Source organism: Ranitomeya imitator, chromosome 1 (genome assembly GCF_032444005.1).
Source record: "Ranitomeya imitator isolate aRanImi1 chromosome 1, aRanImi1.pri, whole genome shotgun sequence".
NCBI lineage: Eukaryota > Metazoa > Chordata > Amphibia > Anura > Dendrobatidae > Ranitomeya > Ranitomeya imitator.
Genome location: NC_091282.1, coordinates 937,720,327 through 937,741,333, shown reverse-complemented (window position 1 = coordinate 937,741,333; position 21,007 = coordinate 937,720,327). Strand labels below are relative to the sequence as shown.

General features: G+C 48.4%; 1 protein-coding gene across 1 annotated transcript in view; it reads right to left on the bottom strand.

Moving 5' to 3' along the window:
- METAP1 (methionyl aminopeptidase 1) overlaps nucleotides 1-21,007 on the bottom strand; it is an 88,442-nt gene that overhangs the window by 51,332 nt on the left and 16,103 nt on the right. The window contains exons 2-3 of the mRNA XM_069743611.1: nucleotides 1,389-1,440; nucleotides 559-668 (exon numbers count right to left, since the gene is read on the bottom strand). Coding sequence (XP_069599712.1) covers nucleotides 559-668; nucleotides 1,389-1,440 — 162 coding nt within the window. The remainder of the gene's footprint in view (nucleotides 1-558; nucleotides 669-1,388; nucleotides 1,441-21,007) is intronic.

The following is a 21,007-nucleotide window of genomic DNA, read 5'->3' as shown; positions in this document are numbered from 1 at the left end:
GCAGTGAGATCAGAAGAGCAGAGCACGGCCATCACATCGGTAACTCCCCCTTCATGTAAAATAAGTTATGGAGGCAGCGTCCCCCCATAGCCTGGAAGAGGCGAGAAACTTTTTTTTTCTACCAAAGGTCATTTGTATATTTATACCATCCTTTGGGAACTGTACAACTCTCACACTAACTCCACCCACAAAGTACATCCTAACACTGGCACTACTGGTGTGGGGCATAATCTTTCATGGATTCAGTGGTGAGCACTGATCACAGAAAGAAAAAATTAAAAGGCCATCAAAACACAGCTGCCAGCCCAAGTGCTGCGGTTCACAGGAATCTTCCTGGGTGCAGAATAAAAGGTCATTGAGGGCCTGAGGTTCCCCACCAGATATTAAGTGGAAGAAGGCATCTATAACCTGTATGCCCATATTAGTTGTTTACATAGGTCAAATGTGGTGACAGATTCCCTTTATATTCCATTTACCAGAAAATTATCCCAATATCTGCAGGTAAATAGCATTTCTGGAGGGGAGAGGTTCCCTTTAAGGGACTTAATACACCCTTACCAACGGATAGTGTGGCCTGAGTTTTCCAGTATAATGATAGCCGAGCCAAGGATCTGTGTTGATTTCTCCTTCCATTGTCCATGGTGAAACCTCTGCTTTGCTTTTTTCATCTGCCAGAAAACAAAAGGTTTTGATTACATTAAACCTTGCAAAATTATTATTTTATAACATTTAACTGTTATTTCAATCTACCCTCCATAATCCTGAGCACACTGCACATGTTAGACTAGGTTCACACTGAAATGTCTTGGCAGAACTGGAAAACATGCAAGCCCCCATTCACCTAATGGATGTGTCCCCATCGGGTAGAAATAACGAATAGATTGTAAGTTATCTGCCACATTATATTAATATAGTGGCATTTGTCATCCTAACATACCTCAGACAGCTGAAAGGTGATATGAACAGAGACTTGTATAGCAAATTACACATCTAAGACTTGCAACCCTCTCGAGAATGGAAGTTTTATCATATCCCATGCTTAGGTCATAAATATACGAGATAGGAATACTTAATACAAAATAAAAATAATATATTAAAAGTAAAAGAATTCATCCTCCACATTGTGACAAAGATGAAATTAGTGCTGAATATAAGGCAGTGATTGCCTGGAGGTGCCATTCTGAATTATCTTCTGCACTTGCCAGAACCCTTTAGCATCTCTTGGCATGCATCTTATTTCAGCTGACGTGGCACAGATCTTGTGTTACAGACCATGCTTCCGAAACAAATTTTTGCACGGAACTTTGAGAGGTCAAGCTAGAAGATATTTACATGTTGAAAACCCCATCCGAGTGTACATGGAAATTTGCATGAAGAGAAACACTTACTTGCTCTTTTGTGCAGCAGTTTGTGCGCTGGCCAGCTTCCCCTGAAACACTCCTAGGAGAAAAAGAACGGCTTAGAAAGGGAATTTGGAAACTTTTTAATATTATTTTTCAACAAGCCCAGCATTGTAACTTCTGATATCAGCAAATGTTTCTAAAAATATAGGAACCAGCAACATAGTTTAATGATACTTCTTCCATTCTAGTGCATGGAGACTGTATGGGATGTGCAAAGTAAAAGGACATGGCTACGTGTGAAAGAATGACAACGTGATGTCCTATACGTGCTTCGATCTGTTATTTCAGAAAAGTACTGGTGCACGGTTATACAAAGCTCATGAATATGCATGATTACAGGCCAGCAGGTTTAATAGTTCCCTGATGATAAACTACTGGTAATAAAACAGTGAGTTTATCAAAACTACATCAGGCCGCCCAGTAAGTGACACATTGCTGGAATAATAATCTCTGCCTCTACATTATGCTGCTCTCAGATTAAGCGGCAAAAAATTGCTGACAGATCCCTTTAATGGGCTAATCTCAAGTTTGAAAGTTATTTCCCTATCCATTTCCTGACTGATGGGCCCAGGCTGAATGGAGCAGACGTTGATCATATGCACTACCTCTCCATGAAAGTTTAGTTTCTGATCCGATATAAAGTTCACATTGGGCCATGACCTTAGATAACCGGACACATGGGTGACAGGAGAACACAAGATGAATGACGCTCAGCACTTGTGCTGGTCTTACATTTAATATTCAGGACGCTATTTTTAATCTGTGTGCGCCATGATATTTAATGTGCTTTTCTTGGATGTAATCAGTGTTTGTAAGAAGCAAGAGGATATCAAATCCAAATCAAGATATTTCCTTTATGTTGGAAAACTAGAAATCTACAATGCCATATAGACAATTCCTCTTGAATATCAAATTCAGAAAAAATCTCCATATTAAATATTGACATAAAACTTTGGCCACAATTACAATGAACTGAGGCAAATACTGCAACAAAGACTTATTTTGTGGCAGGTTCAGAGAACTACAGTGAAAACGATACCAAGGCCACAAAGTGAGCATTGCAGCCTAAGGCTAGGTGCACTTGGAGCCCGTTACACACGTCAAACTCTGGCCAGCGGGCGACATTTATACCATGTGGAAGACTAGGGTGGGTGCCATTCATACCGTGTGGAAGACTGGGGTGGGTCCCATTCATACCGTGTGGAAGACTGGGGTGGGTCCCATTCATACCATGTGGAAGACTGGGGTGGGTCCCATTCATACCGTGTGGAAGACTAGTGTGGGTCCCATTCATACCATGTGGAAGACTAGGGTGGGTCCCATTCATACCATGTGGAAGACTAGGGTGGGTGCCATTCATACCGTGTGGAAGACTAGGGTGGGTGCCATTCATACCGTGTGGAAGACTGGGGTGGGTCCCACTCATACCATGTGGAAGACTAGGGTGGGTCCCATTCATACCATGTGGAAGACTAGGGTGGGTCCCATTCATACCATGTGGAAGACTGGGGTGGGTCCCATTCATACCATGTGGAAGACTAGGGTGGGTCCCATTCATACCATGTGGAAGACTAGGGTGGGTGCCATTCATACCGTGTGGAAGACTGGGGTGGGTCCCACTCATACCATGTGGAAGACTAGGGTGGGTCCCACTCATACCATGTGGAAGACTAGGGTGGGTCCCATTCATACCATGTGGAAGACTAGGGTGGGTCCCATTCATACCATGTGGAAGACTGGGGTGGGTCCCATTCATACCATGTGGAAGACTAGGGTGGGTCCCATTCATACCATGTGGAAGACTGGGGTGGGTCCCATTCATACCGTGTGGAAGACTGGGGTGGGTCCCATTCATACCGTGTGGAAGACTGGGGTGGGTGCCATTCATACCGTGTGGAAGACTAGGGTGGGTGCCATTCATACCGTGTGGAAGACTGGGGTGGGTCCCATTCATACCATGTGGAAGACTAGGGTGGGTCCCATTCATACCATGTGGAAGACTAGGGTGGGTGCCATTCATACCGTGTGGAAGACTGGGGTGGGTCCCATTCATACCGTGTGGAAGACTGGGGTGGGTCCCATTCATACCGTGTGGAAGACTGGGGTGGGTCCCATTCATACCATGTGGAAGACTAGGGTGGGTCCCATTCATACCTTGTGGAAGACTAGGTGGGGCCTTTATGTTTTTTACTGCTCTTACACAACATATTCCAATATCATATTCTAAGATCTATTTATTAACCCCTTAGTGACTGAGCCAAATGTTTTAAATCTGACCAGTGTCACTTTATTTATATTATTGCTTTGTAGTTTTCATTTCCTGTTCTGTCCAGATGTCACCGTATCCCAGAATTCCAAGCGGAGGAAGTTCACCGATCGCCATATTGGGACACCCAAGTGATTTGTGTCCCAATATGGAAACTGCTGCTGGTACCAACCTATTGCACAGTACCACCAGCGGAACACCGTCGCACCACACACACACACACTCTAAACGCACCGCTCACACTCAGCCTCTTGCGCAGTACCACCATCGGAACACTGTCGCGAACACGCTGCCGCTGGGATTAGCCGAATGATTCACTGACTGCTGCCATCTTTGTACAGGAGGAGCGCATGCACAGTTTTAATGTGATCGCCGCTATCTGTCTGCACAAAGATGGCGGTGGTCTGATTTACTGCGCTTGTGCGAATAACGCGCAGGTGCAGTGAATCATTCGGCTGATCCCAGCGGAAGATGCGCAATGTGTCTACAGGCAGAGGAAGCCAGTCACATTAAAGGGGTTTCCCACGAACGAAAGTTCATTTTAAAAATTGACTGACCGTGTACAGAGCATACCAGATCTCCTGGGGAGGGAAGGAAGCAAAAGACAATACTGACATTACAGCAGGGGATCACAGAAGATTCATTTTTTGAGGCAAAATATTTCATTGACTTTTTTTTTTATAAAAGCAGTCAGTGAAATATTTTACCTCACAAAATGAATCCACTGTGATCCCCTGCTGTAATGTCAGTATTGCCTTTTGCTTCCTCCCCTTTCCAGGAGCTGTGAGCACACGGGGGGTGTGGGGGGAAAGATTCTCAACGTTGCAAAGCCTGCCCCCATAGTGACATTACCGCCCTACCGATGCAATAGTGTGGTAATTGCAGAACGCTTCAACGCATCCAGTTTATTTTGAGATTGGCAAATTTAATATCAGAAATGTTACAAAAATGATTAATTAAAAGTTTGCATTTTTTGAACTTTCAATGATTAGCCCTTTAATCCAGATAGTGATACCACACAAAAATATTAACATTTCCCTCATGTCTGCTTTACATCAGCAACATTTGTAAAGTGTTTTTTTATTTAGCATCTTAGAAGGTTTAAAAATGTAGTAGTAATTTTTCATTTTTTCAAGGAAAAAAATATATATAGGGACCTAGTAAGTTTTTAATTGACTTTGGGGGGTCCTACATTTTGGAAATCCCCAAAAGTGATACCATTTTAAAAATATAACTCCTCAAGGTATTCAAAATTGTTTTCAGGTATTTTATTAACACTTCAGGTGATTTTCAGGAATTATTGCAAAATGGTTTAACAAGAATGAAGAAATTTTTACCACCTAAATGTTTCTTACTTCTGAACAGGCCAGTATAGACGGCTGACTTGAAGGCTCTTTGGCCGTGAATTGCCATGGCAAACATCAAAGAGGGAGCCACCACACTATTACGGTAATCATCTACATGCTGTAGTGACTATTGACCGTAGCATTTAAGGGGTTAAACTACTATAGTCGGTACCAACATTGGTCCTGGATGATGCAGCAAGTCGTCAGCTATAATCTACAGCTGACGGATTGTCACCCATCGGAGGATGCTAGTCTCATATCGCAGGTCAGTAAAAAGACATACTGGTGGTTAGTAAGGGGTTAAAATGTACTTTGTTCATGAGGCAACCCCTTTAAGTTTGTTTCCATATGAAACTGTTAATCGTTATATTTGATAAAAAAAAAACTTAAATTGTAGACATTTTAATAAATATTAAGGTTCGCCCATGACTATGTCCAGGCTTTTAATTTTAGGCCTCTGTGTATTTGACTTTGACATCCCTGCTCTGTTACTTTCACAAGTTCTGAAATCTTCACTGAAAGAAACAGGTAGCACGCTGTGCTATTTTTCTAAAGGTACCGTCACACTAGACGATATCGCTAGCGATCCGTGACGTTGCAGCGCCCTCGCTAGCGATATCGTCCAGTGTGACAGGCAGCAGCGATCAGGCCCCTGCTGTGCTGTCGCTGGTCGGGGAAGAAAGTCCAGAACTTTATTTCGTCGCTGGACTCCCCGTAGACATCGCTGAATCGGCGTGTGTGACACCGATTCAGCGATGTCTTCACTGGTAACCAGGGTAAACATCGGGTAACTAAGCGCAGGGCCGCGCTTAGTAACCCGATGTTTACCCTGGTTACCATCCTAAAAGTAAAAAAACAAACAGTACATACTTACCTACCGCTGTCTGTCCTCCAGCGCTGTGCTCTGCACTCCTCCTGCACTGGCTGTGAGCGTCGGTCAGCCGGAAAGCAGAGCGGTGACGTCACCGCTCTGCTTTCCGGCCGCTGTGCTCACACAGCCAGTACAGGAGGAGTGCAGAGCACAGCGCTGGAGGACAGACGGCTGTAGGTAAGTATGTAGTGTTTGTTTTTTTTTACTTTTAGGATGGTAACCAGGGTAAACATCGGGTTACTAAGCGCGGCCCTGCGCTTAGTTACCCGATGTTTACCCTGGTTACCGGCATCATTGGTCGCTGGAGAGCGGTCTGTGTGACATCTCTCCAGCGACCAAACAGCGACGCTGCAGCGATCCGGATCGTTGTCGGTATCGCTGCAGCGTCGCTAAGTGTGACGGTACCTTAATAAAATGACAGACAACAGAAGTTAAAGTGACCATTTTAGTCAATAGAGACCCATTTGGTGTCATGCGCTTTTCATTTTGGGATAAACACCTGCCTTATGGGGGGGGGGGGAGGTCATCCTACAAGTACATCAACAGATCTCAGAATAATCATTCCACAATTGGATATGTCACTTATGATAACTGCATATATAGATGACAGTGGGGCTCGCAGCTGCCGCTTTCTGAGGCAACACTTTTCCTACCTGTTTCATCACAGGAGCAAGTGCTTTTGCACATCTTCAGCCCAATGCGCTCATCACATTAAATCAGTGTTGCAAGAGATCCAATGGCAACAGACTTGAGTTATGATCACAGGACTGGTGACTAGGCAGAAACGTTCATTCCTGGGCTAAAATGGGCAAAAGCCACAAAACATGCCGCTGTGGGGACTCTGACATGTCACTTGAGCAACCGCGATACTCTGCTGCATACCCGAGCACCCTGGACAAACTAGTGTAACAAGCACTTATGTTCATCACCGGTTACAGCAGAATGTTGCAGAGGCGAAGCCCTGCTGTGTCTTCTGTATACTCCCACATACCGGTATTTCTCCTATACTGATAAGGATTTTCTGTGCTGCTGATGAGTGGATATAAAAGTCCAAAGACAGGAAGTACACACATTTCTTAATCAGGATATAACTACATTACCTGCATCTTAACCCCTTCCCGACCTTTGACGCACCGTATGCGTCATGAAAACCCGTGCCAATCCGACCTGTGACGCAGCATATGAATCATGGCCGGATTGGGCTCCTGCAGGCCGGGTGAAAGGGTTAACTGTAATTTCACCCGGCATGCAGGGATAGGAGGAGTTGTACTTTAGCCCCCCCCTCCCCCCCCCCGTGGCTACGATCGCTCTGATTGGCTGTTGAAAGTGAAACTGCCAATCAGAGCGATTTGTAATGAGCTTTAATGGGGATAAATGTAAGGTCATGCACTTGGGTAGAAGTAATAAGATGTATAATTATGTGCTTAATTCTAAAACTCTGGGCAAAACCGTCAATGAAAAAGACCTGGGTGTATGGGTGGATGACAAACTCATATTCAGTGGCCAGTGTCAGGCAGCTGCTACAAAGGCAAATAAAATAATGGGATGCATTAAAAGAGGCATAGATGCTCATGAGGAGAACATAATTTTACCTCTATACAAGTCACTAGTTCGACCACACTTAGAATACTGTGTACAGTTCTGGTCTCCGGTGTATAAGAAAGACATAGCTGAACTAGAGAGGGTGCAGAGACGAGCGACCAGGGTTATTAGAAGACTAGGGGGTCTGCAATACCAAGATAGGTTATTACACTTGGGGCTATTTAGTTTGGAAAAACGAAGACTAAGGGGTGATCTTATTTTAATGTATAAATATATGAGGGGACAGTACAAAGACCTTTCTGATGATCTTTTTAATCATAGACCTGAAACAGGGACAAGGGGGCATCCTCTGCGGTTGGAGGAAAAAAGGTTTAAGCATAATAACAGATGCGGATTCTTTACTGTAAGAGCAGTGAGACTATGGAACTCTCTGCCGTATGATGTTGTAATGAGTGATTCATTACTTAAATTTAAGAGGGGACTGGATGCCTTTCTTGAAAAGTATAATGTTACATGTTATATATACTAGATTCCTTGATAGGGCGCTGATCCAGGGAACTAGTCTGATTGCCGTATGTGGAGTCGGGAAGGAATTTTTTTCCCCAAGGTGGAGCTTACTCTTTGCCACATGGGTTTTTTTTGCCTTCCTCTGGATCAACATGTTAGGGCACGTTAGGTTAGGCTATGGGTTGAACTAGATGGACATATAGTCTTCCTTCAACCTTAACTATGTAACTATGTAATATTTCACCTAAAAAAACTAGTTTCCAAAATGGGGTCACTTGTGGGGGAGCTCCAATTTTTAGGCACACGGGGGCTCTCCAAATGTGACATGGTGTCCGCTAAAGAGTGCAGCCAATTTTTCATTCAAAAAGTCAAATGGCGCTCCTTCCCTTCCAAGCCCTGCCGTGCGCCCAAACAGTGGTTTACACCCACATATGAGGTATCAGCGTACTCAGGACAAATTGGACAACAACTTCCGTGGTTCAGTTTCTCCTTTTACCATTGGGAAATTTAAAAAATTGTTGCTGAAAGATCATTTTTTGTGACTAAAAAGTTAAATGTTCGTTTTTTCCTTCCATGTTGCTTCTGCTGCTGTGAAGCACCTGAAGGGTTAATAAACTTCTGGAATGTGGTTTTGTGCACCTTGAGGGGTGCAGTTTTTTAGAATGGTGTCACTTTTGGGTATTTTCAGCCATATACACCCCTCAAACTGACTTCAAATGTGAGGTGGTCCCTAAAAAAAATGGTTTTGTAAATTTCGTTGTAAAAATGAGAAATCGCTGGTCAAATTTTAACCCTTATAACTTCCTAGCAAAAAAAAATTTTGTTTCCAAAATTGTGCTGATGTAAAGTAGACGTGTGGGAAATTTTGTGTCACATAACTCTCTGGTTTAACAGAATAAAAATTCAAAAGGTGAAAATTGCGAAATTTTCAAAATTTTCGCCAAATTTCCGTTTTGATCACAAATAAACGCATAATTTATTGACGTAAATTTACCACTAACATGAAGCCCAATATGTCACGAAAAAACAATCTCAGAACCGCTAGGATCCGTTGAAGCGTTCCTGAGTTATTACCTCAAAGGGACACTGGTCAGAATTGCAAAAAACGGCAAGGTCTTTAAGGTCAAAATAGGCTGGGTCATGAAGGGGTTAAAATGTGATCTATAAAAAAAAAAAAATCTTGTAGCTAGATTTGCCTGGATCACACTTTCCACATTTTCATTTTTGTGCCTTTACCATTAAAAAAAAACCAACAAAACACTAAGCTAATTTACTGATTTGTACTTGACTGCAGCTCAGCAATAAAATGGTGAAGGACTAGCACTGAGAAGCTATCCCTGACTGACCTGACCCCCTTCATTCTAGCAATGTCTGATGTGAAGAGTATGCTGAAGTGGAGAAACTCACCAGCACTGTGCATCCGGAGACAAAAATTAGCAGCTGTCTCAAGTCTTCCAGCCCTATGCTTGTGAATGGTCATCTTATAGGGCAACAAGTGCTGACTAGTGTTGAGCATTCCGATACCGCAAGTATCGGGTATCGGCCGATATTTGCGGTATCGGAATTCCGATACTGAATTCCGATACTTCCCGCGTATCGGATACCGGAATCGGAAGTTCCCAGAATTCAAATTGAACGCAGCAGCCAATGAGGAATGAATGAAAGTGTGGGCACATCCTGTTTAGCATGGTGGGCATGTAAGTACTGGCAAGGCTGGGATTGGCTGCTGAAATGATGTCACTCTGCACTATAAAAAAGCGCTGCCGCCATTTTGCGCTCACTCTGCTGTGATTTCAGTTAGGGACAGGACGCTGTGTTCTAACTGAGGGCCAGTCGAGCTAGCTAATTGCTTTATTTTCCTTTCCAAAGGCTAATTTAGCAAAACGCTGTGTGTTCTTCACTGTTCACCTTGCTCTTGCCTTGCAGCGCTGTTTTAACAGCGTTCTGCAAGGTCTCTGTGTGTGTGTGTGTGTGCAGCTCACTCTGTAGTCTGTGTGCAGCCATATACCCGGTTGTATTCAGCTCAGGGGGGGTTCACACTGCCTCACACAGTTGTTCTTTTTTGCTCTTAGTGCAGCCTGCTGCACATTTTTTCTCAAATTTCCTATTAGTGTTTTTCCACCAGTCTCCAGCTCTATTGTGGAAAAACACTACATAGGATAACCTAGAGGGGGGTTTTTGGGCCTTGCAGCGCCGTTTACGGCTGTCTGCACGGTCTCCGTGTGAGCCCAGCTCGCCCTGTAGTCTGTGTGCAGCCATAGCCGGTTGGATTCAGCTCAGGGTTCGTTACTGGCTCATACCTTGAGAAAAATTTTCCTTTTTTTCAAATAGTGCAGCCTGTTTAAAATTTGAAAAAAAAAATTCCTATTAGTGTCTTTCCACTCGTATCCAGCTAAATAGTGGAAAAACACTATATAGGATAACCTAGAGGAGGGTTTTTTGGCCTTGCAGCGCCGTTTACGGCTGTCTGCACGGTCTCCGTGTGAGCCCAGCTCGCCCTGTAGTCTGTGTGCAGCCATAGCCGGTTGGATTCAGCTCAGGGTTCGTTACTGGCTCATACCTTGAGAAAAATTTTCCTTTTTTTCAAATAGTGCAGCCTGTTTAAAATCTGAAAAAAAAAATTCCTATTAGTGTCTTTCCACTCGTATCCAGCTAAATAGTGGAAAAACACTATATAGGATAACCGAGAGGAGGGTTTTTTGGCCTTGCAGCGCCGTTTACGGCTGTCTGCACGGTCTCCGTGTGAGCCCAGCTCGCCCTGTAGTCTGTGTGCAGCCATAGCCGGTTGGATTCAGCTCAGGGTTCGTTACTGGCTCATACCTTGAGAAAAATTTTCCTTTTTTTCAAATAGTGCAGCCTGTTTAAAATTTGAAAAAAAAAATTCCTATTAGTGTCTTTCCACTCGTATCCAGCTAAATAGTGGAAAAACACTATATAGGATAACCTAGAGGAGGGTTTTTTGGCCTTGCAGCGCCGTTTACGGCTGTCTGCACGGTCTCTGTGTGAGCGCAGCTCGCCCTGTAGTCTGTGTGCAGCCATAGCCGGTTGGATTCAGCTCAGGGTGCGTTACTGCCTCATACCTTGAAAAACAATTTCCTTTTTTTCAAATAGTGCAGCCAGTTTAAAATTTGAAAAAAAAAATTCCTATTAGTGTCTTTCCACTCGTATCCAGCTAAATAGTGGAAAAACACTATATAGGATAACCGAGAGGAGGGTTTCTTGGCCTTGCAGCGCCGTTTACGGCTGTCTGCACGGTCTCCGTGTGATTTAAACTAGCTCTGTAGCCCGATCTGCACCAAAAAAAAGGATAAGTTCACCAAACACAACTTACACTTGTGTAGGCCACATTTGCAAAATAATAAAGTTTAGTCCACAATTTACAACATTAGTGTTTCTTACACCTGTTAGGAGGAGCATTACAGGAATAAGCACACTAAGGCCTTAGTACTTTTCTGCTTATCTTTATCTGTCAACCAAGATGAAGAGGGCAGGGAGTAAGGCACGTGGGCGTGGGCGCGGAGCAGGGAGAGGAGCAGGGAGAGGACGTGGTGATTCTGTGCCTGCTGCGGGCGCCGGTGACTCGTCGTCACTCAGTTTCAGCAGGGAACAGTCCTTCATGCGCAGCTTTGTCGGAGAGCGCCGTGCACCGCTGCTGCGTGAAGACCAAATTGAAGCCGTTGTCGGGTGGATGGCAGCTAACGCCTCGGCATCGACTTCAGTTAGTGCCACATCCTCTCAGGCACAGAGCACTGGAGAGCAGCCATCTGTCTCTTCACCACCTGCCAAATTGGCCAGGCAGTCAGAGAGCCCAGGACAGGAGCCGTCTCTACTTCTGTTCTCTGAATCTCTTGGCTTGGAAACAGGGGGCCAGCCAAGCAGCATTGGAGAAATGGAAGAAGAGGCAGTGTGCAGTGATGCCCAACACCTTTTTCTCTCTGACTCTGAAGAGGCAGGTGGGCCAGTGCCTCCGGTGACCACAGCGCAGTACGCATCTGATGATGAAACTCAGGTGCCGCTTTCTCGTGCGTACTGTGCTGCTGAGACTACCCAGGAGGAGCAGTTGGTGGCAGAGGGTAGTGGAGATGATGAGGTCCTTGACCCATCGTGGCGTGAGGAACAGGAAGGTGGTGGGAGCAGCTCAGAGGAAGAGCTTCCTCTTACGGGCCAAAGAGGGAGAGGGAGGGGGAAGACTGCGGAGCCTGTAGCCTCCACTTTGGCACCCGTTAGGAGCCTGTCTCTTTCCAAAGCCAAAAAGGGCGCTCCCAAGACTTGCAGTGCCTGGTCCTTTTTTGACACAGTTGCAGATGACATTTGTTTTGTCAAATGCAAGCTGTGTCATCATAAAGTAAAAAGAGGGAAAAATGTCAGCAACCTCAATACCACAAATATGTGGAAACATGTGCGGACCAGGCACGCGGTGGAGTTACAGAAACACACTGAAGATGTAGGCCAACCAACAGCGGCAGCTACCACCTCTTCAGCTCGTGTTGCCTCTTCCTCCAGCTCACGCACAGCTGGTTTGGCTTCCTCCCAGAGACCTTGTGTAATTCCACCCACAGCACCACCTTCCCAGTCATCCTCACACTCCCAGTCTACTCTACAGCCATCGGTAGTACAGGCATGGGAGAAAAGGCGGGCATTCTCGGCCAACCACCCCCGAGCACAGGCTCTGAATGCAGGCATTGCCAAACTGTTGTCCCTGGAAATGCTCTCGTTCAGGCTGGTGGAGACTGACAGCTTCCGTGACTTGATGGCATTGGCAGTCCCACAGTACAAGGTGCCCAGCCGCTTTTACTTCAGCAGGCAGGCTGTCCCTGCCCTGCACAGGCATGTTGAGGCAAACATAAAACATGCGCTACTGAACGCCGTCAGTAGCAAGGTCCACCTCACCACCGATGCGTGGACCAGTCAGCATGGACAGGGGCGATATGTTTCCCTCACTGCCCATTGGGTTAATGTTGTTGAGCCAGGTACAGATCGTGCGAGTGGCGCAGGACGTGTCCTGCCCACTCCAAGGATTGCAGGAATCCAGTCTGTACGCATCGACTCCTCCTCTTACACCAGTTCCTCTGATTCCTCTCTGCAGGATCCGTCACAGTCCACCCCCACATGGACCCGTGAACGTTTACCTATGACCGACATGAGCACAGCCGTGGCCAAACGTCAGCAGGCCGTCTTGAAACTAGTTTCATTGGGGCATCGAAGCCACACAGCGCAGGAGCTCTGGAATGCTATAAAGCAGGAGAGCGATGTGTGGTTACTGCCAGCGAATCTCCAGCCAGGCATGGTAGTGTGTGACAATGGCCGAAATCTGGTGGCAGCTTTGGCCCTTGGCAACCTCACTCACATCCCATGTCTGGCACATGTGCTCAATTTGGTTGTGCAGAGTTTTCTGAGGGACTATCCGGATCTTGATGCCCTGCTGCACAAGGTCCGCCTAGAGTGTGCTCACTTGCGGCGTTCCAGCTTGGCCAGATCCCGCATTGCTGCTCTGCAGCGCCGATTCCGCCTTCCGGAACACCGCATCATATGTGACCTACCTACCCGGTGGAATTCCACGTTACATATGTTGGAGCGGTTGTGTGAGCAGCAGCAAGCAGTTATGGAGTACCAGCTGCATCAGGCGCAAAGAAGTCGCAGTCAGCGCCGATCAGACTTCACAACCACAGAGTGGGCCACTATGAAGGACGTCTGCCAGGTTTTGCGTCCTTTTGATTATTCCACGCGGATGGCAAGTGCAGATGATGCACTAGTCAGCATGACTGTCCCCCTTATCTGCCTGCTTCAGCAAACTTTGCAAGGGTTAAGGGATGATGTGGTGGAAGAGGTGGAGGATGAGGAGTCACCTTTTCCATCAGCTTCTGGAGAGTCAGCGCCACGTGGTTCCTCACAAAGGGGTACGCAGGGGCCAATTTGTGAGGAGGATGAGGAGGAGTCAATGGAGGAGGAAGAGCTCCGTCCAGAGGAGGGAGCGACACAATTGTCCAGTGGTCAGTGTGTACAGCGAGGGTGGGGTGATGACGAGCGGGCAGAGATCATGTCTCAAGCAGGGGACAGCGTTTCTGGGCCGGTTGGCACTCTGCAGCACATGGTGGATTTCATGCTGCAGTGCCTGAGAAACGACCGCCGCATCGACCACATTCTCAACATGCCTGATTATTGGGTGTTCACCCTCCTCGATCCTCGCTACCGGGACAACGTCCAAAACCTCATCCCTGCGTTGACCCGGGAGCGTAAATTGCGGGAGTACCACGACACACTGGTGAATTCCATCATCTTCTCCTGTCCAACTGAGAGGAGTGCTGCTAGTGCTTTACAAAGCAGCTCAGTGCGTCGAGGCAGTGGGGGAGGCTCTGCCCAAAGAGGGAGCAGAAGCAGTGCCTCTGCCCAAGGCAAGCCCAGTATGGCACAACTCTGGCACACTTTTGTGTGCCCGCCCCAAATGTCTACACCATCACCGGCGGCTCCAGTCAGCAGGAGGCAACGGTTCCGTCAGATGGTGACAGACTACATGGCTTGCCCTCTTACTGTACTCCCAGACGGCTCTTCCCCGTTCAAGTTTTGGGTCTCTAAGCTGGATACATGGCCAGAGCTAAGCCAGTATGCATTGGAGGTGCTGGCTTGCCCTGCGGCTAGTGTCTTATCGGAACGTGTCTTTAGTGCCGCAGGTGGTGTACTAACAGACCGTCGCATGCGACTATCCTCCGATAACGTTGACCGGCTTACTTTCCTGAAAATGAACCAGGCCTGGATCTCGCAGGAATTTGCCACTCCTCTGCCTGATTAAGTAATTGGGTGTCATCCAGGTCTCCTGCTGTGTTCATCTTTCTACCACCTGAACTGCTATTCCTGGGCTCCAACACCGCCAGTTGCGGCTCAGAAGTGCAGGCTGCACAGTAAAAACATACGACCCAGTGTTATTGGGTTTCAGTAACGTCAGCTGATCCCCAGCTGTGTAGCCGGCAATGTGTCCTGCGACCGCCACGCTGGCACAACAACCTAAATGTAAGGGAACCTGTCCCCCCCCCCCCCCCCCCCCCCGTCGTTTGTTACTGAAAGAGCCATCTTGTGCAGCAGTAATGCTGCACAAGGAAAAGGTAGCTCTTTTTTTTTAGCTCTTTGCACACGCAGAACTTAACACTTATAAAATGTGTTCACTGATACCGTTATACCGTCCCGGAGCTGGGACTTTCCTTCGTAATGTGACGCAGCACAGCCGTCATTCCTACCCCCTTGGTGCCATGCGCTGCCTCCTCAGCGTTGTTTTAAGCTGTCACGGAGCCTGCGCTGTTCTGTTATCCCTTGGGCATGCCCTATTTGCGCTGCCTGTCTTCTGACATAATTTGGTGTCAGGCTGGCTGCGCCTGTGCGGCCGCGGTGCCCGAGATCCCGCCTCGCAGTGTCTTCTGATTGAGTCACACTGCGGGCCTGGGATCCATGGGCATGCGCAGTGCATATCTTCCCCTCGGGCTCTCGCTCATTTCCCTCCGCCTTCTTTAGACTGTGCGCCGTCAGCTGATCCCTAGCATGCCACGGCCGTGACACCGCACAGTCTGAAGAAGAGGGAAGGAGGGGAGTGAGAGTCGAGGTTATGCACTGTGCATGCCCATGGTTCCAAGGCCCGCAGTGGGATTACGTTAGATGAGACTGCGAGGTGGGATCTGGAGCAGCGTGGACGCACAGGCACTGACAGCCTGACACCAAATTATGTCAGAAGACAGGCAGCGCTAATTGGGCATGGCCAAGGGCTAACAGAACAGCGCAGGCTCCGTGGCAGCTTAAAACAACGCTGAGGAGGCAGCGCACGGCATCAAGGGGATAGGAATGACAGCTGTGCTGTGTCCCATTACGAAGGAAATTCGCACCTCCGGAACGGTTTAACGGTATAAAGGGACACATTTTTAGTGTTTACTTCGGTGTTTGCAAGGAGCATAATTAAAAGAGCAACCTTTTCCTTTTGCATCCTTAGTGCTGCACAACATGGCTCTTTCAGCTACAAACGTCTTGGGGGGGGGTTAAAGGTTTCCTTTCAACTTGCTCCAATCAGGCTTCGGCCTACACTCTGTTCCTCTGCTCCTCCTGCTGTCCCTGGGCTCTAACACCGCCAGTTGGTGCCTGGAAGTGCTGTGTGCACAGTCAACAGTCGCTCCTCTGTTATTGGGGTTCAGTAACGTCAGCTGATCCCCAGCTGTGTGTGCGGCAATACCTCCAATCTGCTCCTCCTGCTGTCCCTGGGCTCTAACACCGCCAGTTGGTGCCTGGAAGTGCTGTGTGCACAGTCAACAGTCGCTCCTCTGTTATTGGGGTTCAGTAACGTCAGCTGATCCCCAGCTGTGTGTGCGGCAATACCTCCAATCTGCTCCTCCTGCTGTCCCTGGGCTCTAACACCGCCAGTTGGTGCCTGGAAGTGCTGTGTGCACAGTCAACAGTCGCTCCTCTGTTATTGGGGTTCAGTAACGTCAGCTGATCCCCAGCTGTGTATCCGGCAACGTGTCATGCGACCGCCACGCTGGCACAACTAAAATGTAAGGGGACCTGTCCCCCCCCCCCCCCCCTAGGCGTTTGTTACTGAAAGAGCCACCATGTGCAGCACTAATACTGCACAAGGGAAAGGTCGCTCTTGAAATTATGCTCCTTGCAAACGCTGAACTACACACTCATGTAATGTGTCCCCTCACACCGTCCAACCGTCCTGGAGGTGGGACTTTCCTTTGTAATGTGACGCAGCACAGCCGTCATTGCTACCCCCTTGGCACCGTGCGCTGCCTCCTTAGCGTTGTTTGATTCCGTCATGGACCCTGCGCTGTTATGTTATCCCTTGGCCATGCACAGTTTGCGCTGCCCGTCCTCTGACATCATTTGTTGTCGTCCTGGCTGCGCCTGTGCGTCCACGCTGCCCGAAATCACACCTCGCAGTGTCGTCTAATGTGATCCCACAGTGGGCCTGGTATCCATGGCCATGCGCAGTGCATATACTAGCCTCTCACTCCCCTTCTTCACGCTTCTTCAGACTAGGCGGCGTCAGCTGATCCCTAATAGCATGCCACGGCCGTGACGCCGCACAGTCTGAAGAAGCAGGAAGGAGGTGAGTGAGAGGCGATGATATGCACTGCGCATGCCCATGGATCCCTGGCCCGCAGTGGGACTACATTAGATGACACTGCAAGGTTGGATCTCGGGCAGCTTGGACGCACAGGCACTGCCAGCCTGACACCTACATGATGTCAGAAGACGGGCACCGCTAACTGTGCATGGCCAAGGGATAACATTACAGTGCGGGCTCCGTGACAGAACCAAACAACGTTGAGGAGGTGGTGCCCGGCACCAAGGGGGTTGGAATGACGGCTGTGCTGTGTCACATTACAAAGGAAAGTCCCACTTCCGGGATGGTTTGACGGTGTGAGGGGACACATTATATGAGTGTGTACTTCAGCGTTTGCAAGGAGCATAATTTTCGGAGCCACCATTTTCCATGTGCAGTATTACTGCTGTACAAGATGGCTCTTTCAGCAACAAATGCCTGGGGGGGGGGGTTAAAGGTTCCCTTTCAACTTGCTCCACTGCAGGCTTCGGCCTACACTCTGCTCCTCTTTGATTCCCTGGGTTTCAACACTGTCAGTTGCCACCTGGAAGTGTTGTCTACACAGAAAAAAACACTAGGTGATGTGTCAGTGGGGTTCAGCACCGCCAGCTGTTCCCCTGCTGTGTAGTCGGCAACGTGTCCAGCACAAGCCACGCTGGCACAACAGAACAAAAGCTGCCACCAGTGCAGGCTTCGGCCTACACTCTGCTCCTCTCCTCCTCCTGCTGACCCTGGGCTCAAACACCGCTAGTTTTTGCCCGGAAGTGCTAGCTGCACAGAGAAAAACACCAGCCAATGTGTTAGTGGGGTTCAGCAACGCCAGCTGTTCCCCTGCTGTGTAGCCGGCAACGTGACCTGCAAACGCCATGCAGGCACAGGAACTGAAATTAAAAGGGAACCTGGCCCCACCCCCCCAGGTGTTTCTATGTATAACAGCCACCTAGTACAGCAGTACTGCTGCATTTGTACAAGGTGGCTGACTTTTTCTCCTTGCCCACGTGGAACTCAACACGTACAAAATGTGTCTCATTGAGACCATTCCACTGTCCCTGAGGTGTGACTTTCCTTTGTAATGATACGCAGCACCCCCCTTGGTAGCGTTTCCCGTCTTTTGTCATCATGGTTAGCTGGCTGCGCCTGTGCATCCGCCCTGCTAGAAACAACGCCCCTCGTTGTCATATTTATTTTGTCAGCGAGGGTGTGGTTTATGGGCACGAGCAGTGCATATGTTCGCCTGTCTTAACTCATCTCCTTCCGCCTTCTTCAGACTGTGCGGCCTCCTGGCCGTGGTAGGCGATAAGGGATCAGCTGAGGCCGCCCAGTCTGGAGCAGGTGTAAGGACATGTGTAAGCGGCAAACCTATTTACTGCACAAGGCCACGAATCCCAGCCACGCAGTGTGATTTTTTGAAAACACACTGTGGGTCTGGGATTCATGTCCATCGCTAACCGCAACGGCCGACATGAAATGAGGTCAGAAGACAGGAAGCGCTCACAGCGCATGGCCAAGGGATCACAATAGCGCAGACTCCTGTACAGCAAATAACAACGCTCAGGAATCTGCGCCCAGTACCTAGGTGCAAATTTTGACACCTGTGCTGCGTCTCGTTAAAAAGACAAGTCACGCCTCCACAACTGTTTGACAGTATAATGGGCTAAATAGTGTACGTGTTTTAGTCAGCGTGTGCAAGGAGCAAAACAAATAGAGCAACCTTTTACTTGTGCAGCATTAATGCTGCACAAGGTGTGGCTCTTGTACCTTGCAACACCTGAGGGGGGGGTTAAAGGTAACCTTTGAAATTGGTTCAACTAGGCTTCGGCCTACACTCTGCTCCTCTCCTCCTCCTGCTGACCCTGGGCTCAAACACCGCTAGTTTTTGCCCGGAAATGCTAGCTGCACAGAGAAAAACACCAGTCAATGTGTCAGTGGGGTTCAGCAACGCCAGCTGTTCCCCTGCTGTGTAGCTTGCAACGTGACCTGCAAACGCCACGCAGGCACATGAACTGAAATTGAAGGGAGCCTGCCCCCCACCCACAGGTGTTTCTATGTATATCAGCCACCTTGTACAGCAGTACTGCTGCATTTGTACGAGGTGGCTGACTTTTTCTCCTTGCCCACGTGGAACTCAACACGTACAAAATGTGTCTCATTAGAGACCATTACAATGTCCCTGAGGTGTGACTTTCCTTTGTAATGACACGCAGCACCACCCTTGTTAGCGCTGCCCGTCTTTTGACATCATTGGTTAGCTGGCTGCGCCTGTGCATCTCCCCTGCTCGAAACAACGGCCCTCGGTGTCTTATTTTTTTGGACAGCGAGGGTGTGATTGATGGGCATGTGCAGTGCATATGTTTGCCTGTGTTCACTCATCTCCTTCCGCCTTCTTCAGACTGGGTGTCCTCATGGCCGCGGCAGGCGATAAGGGATCAGATGAGGCCGCCCAGTCTGAAGCAGGTGTAAGGACATGTGTGAGCGGCAAACATATTTAGTGCACCAGGGCACGAATCCCAGCACCGCAGTGTGATTTTTTAAAAACACACTGTGGGTCTGGGATTCATGTCCATCGCTAACCGCAACGGCCGACATGAAATGAGGTCAGAAGACAGGAAGCGCTCACAGCGCATGGCCAAGGGATCACAATAGCGCAGACTCCTGTACAGCAAATAACAACGCTCAGGAATCTGCGCCCAGTACCTAGGTGCAAATTTTGACACCTGTGCTGCGTCTCGTTAAAAAGACAAGTCACGCCTCCACAACTGTTTGACAGTATAATGGGCTAAATAGTGTACGTGTTTAATTCAGCGTGTGCAAGGAGCAAAATTAAATAGAGCAACCTTTGACTTGTGCATCATTAATGCTGTTCAAGGTGTGGCTCTTGTACCTTGCAACACCTGAGGGGGGGGTTAAAGGTAACCTTTGAAATTGGTTCAACTAGGCTTCGGCCTACACTCTGCTCCTCTACTCCTCCTGCTGACCCTGGGCTCAAACACCGCTAGTTTTTGCCCGGAAATGCTAGCTGCACAGAGAAAAACACCAGCCAATGTGTTAGTGGGGTTCAGCACCGCCAGCTGTTCCCCTGCTGTGTAGTCGGCAACGTGTCCAGCACAAGCCACGCTGGCACAACAGAACAAAAGCTGCCACCAGTGCAGGCTTCGGCCTACACTTTGCTCCTCTCCTCCTCCTGCTGACCCTGGGCTCAAACAACGCCAGTTTCTGCCCGGACATGCTAGCTGCACAGAGAAAAACACCAGCCAATGTGTTAGTGTGGTTCAGCACCGCCAGCTGTTCCCCCGCTGTGTAGCCGGCATCGTGTCCAGCACAAGCCACGCTGGCACAACCGACCAAAAGCTGCCACCAGTGCAGGCTTCGGCCTACACTTTGCTCCTCTCCTCCTCCTCCTGCTGACCCTGGGCTCTAACACCGCTAGTTTTTGCCCGGACATGCAATCTGCACAGAGAAAAACACCAGTCAATGTGTCAGTGGGGTTCAGCAACGCCAGCTGTTCCCCTGCTGTGTAGCTTGCAACGTGACCTGCAAACGCCACGCAGGCACATGAACTGAAATTGAAGGGAGCCTGCCCCCCACCCCCCCAGGTGTTTCTATGTATAACAGCCACCTTGTACAGCAGTACTGCTGCATTTGGACAAGGTGGCTGACTTTTTCTCCTTGCACACGTGGAACTCAACAAGTACAAAATGTGTCTCATTACAGACCATTACAATGTCCCTGAGGTGTGACTTTCCTTTTTAATGACACGCAGCACCCCCATTGTTAGCGCTGCCCGTCTCCTGACATCATTGGTTGGCTGGCTGTGCCTGTGCGTCCCCCCTGCCCGACACAACGCCCCCCGTTGTCTCATATATTTTGACTGCGAGGGTGTGATTGATGGGCACGAGCAGTGCATATGTTCCCCTGTTTTCACTCCCCTCCTTCCGCCTTCTTCTGACTGTGCGGCCTCATGGCCGCGGCATGCGATAAGGGATCAGCTGA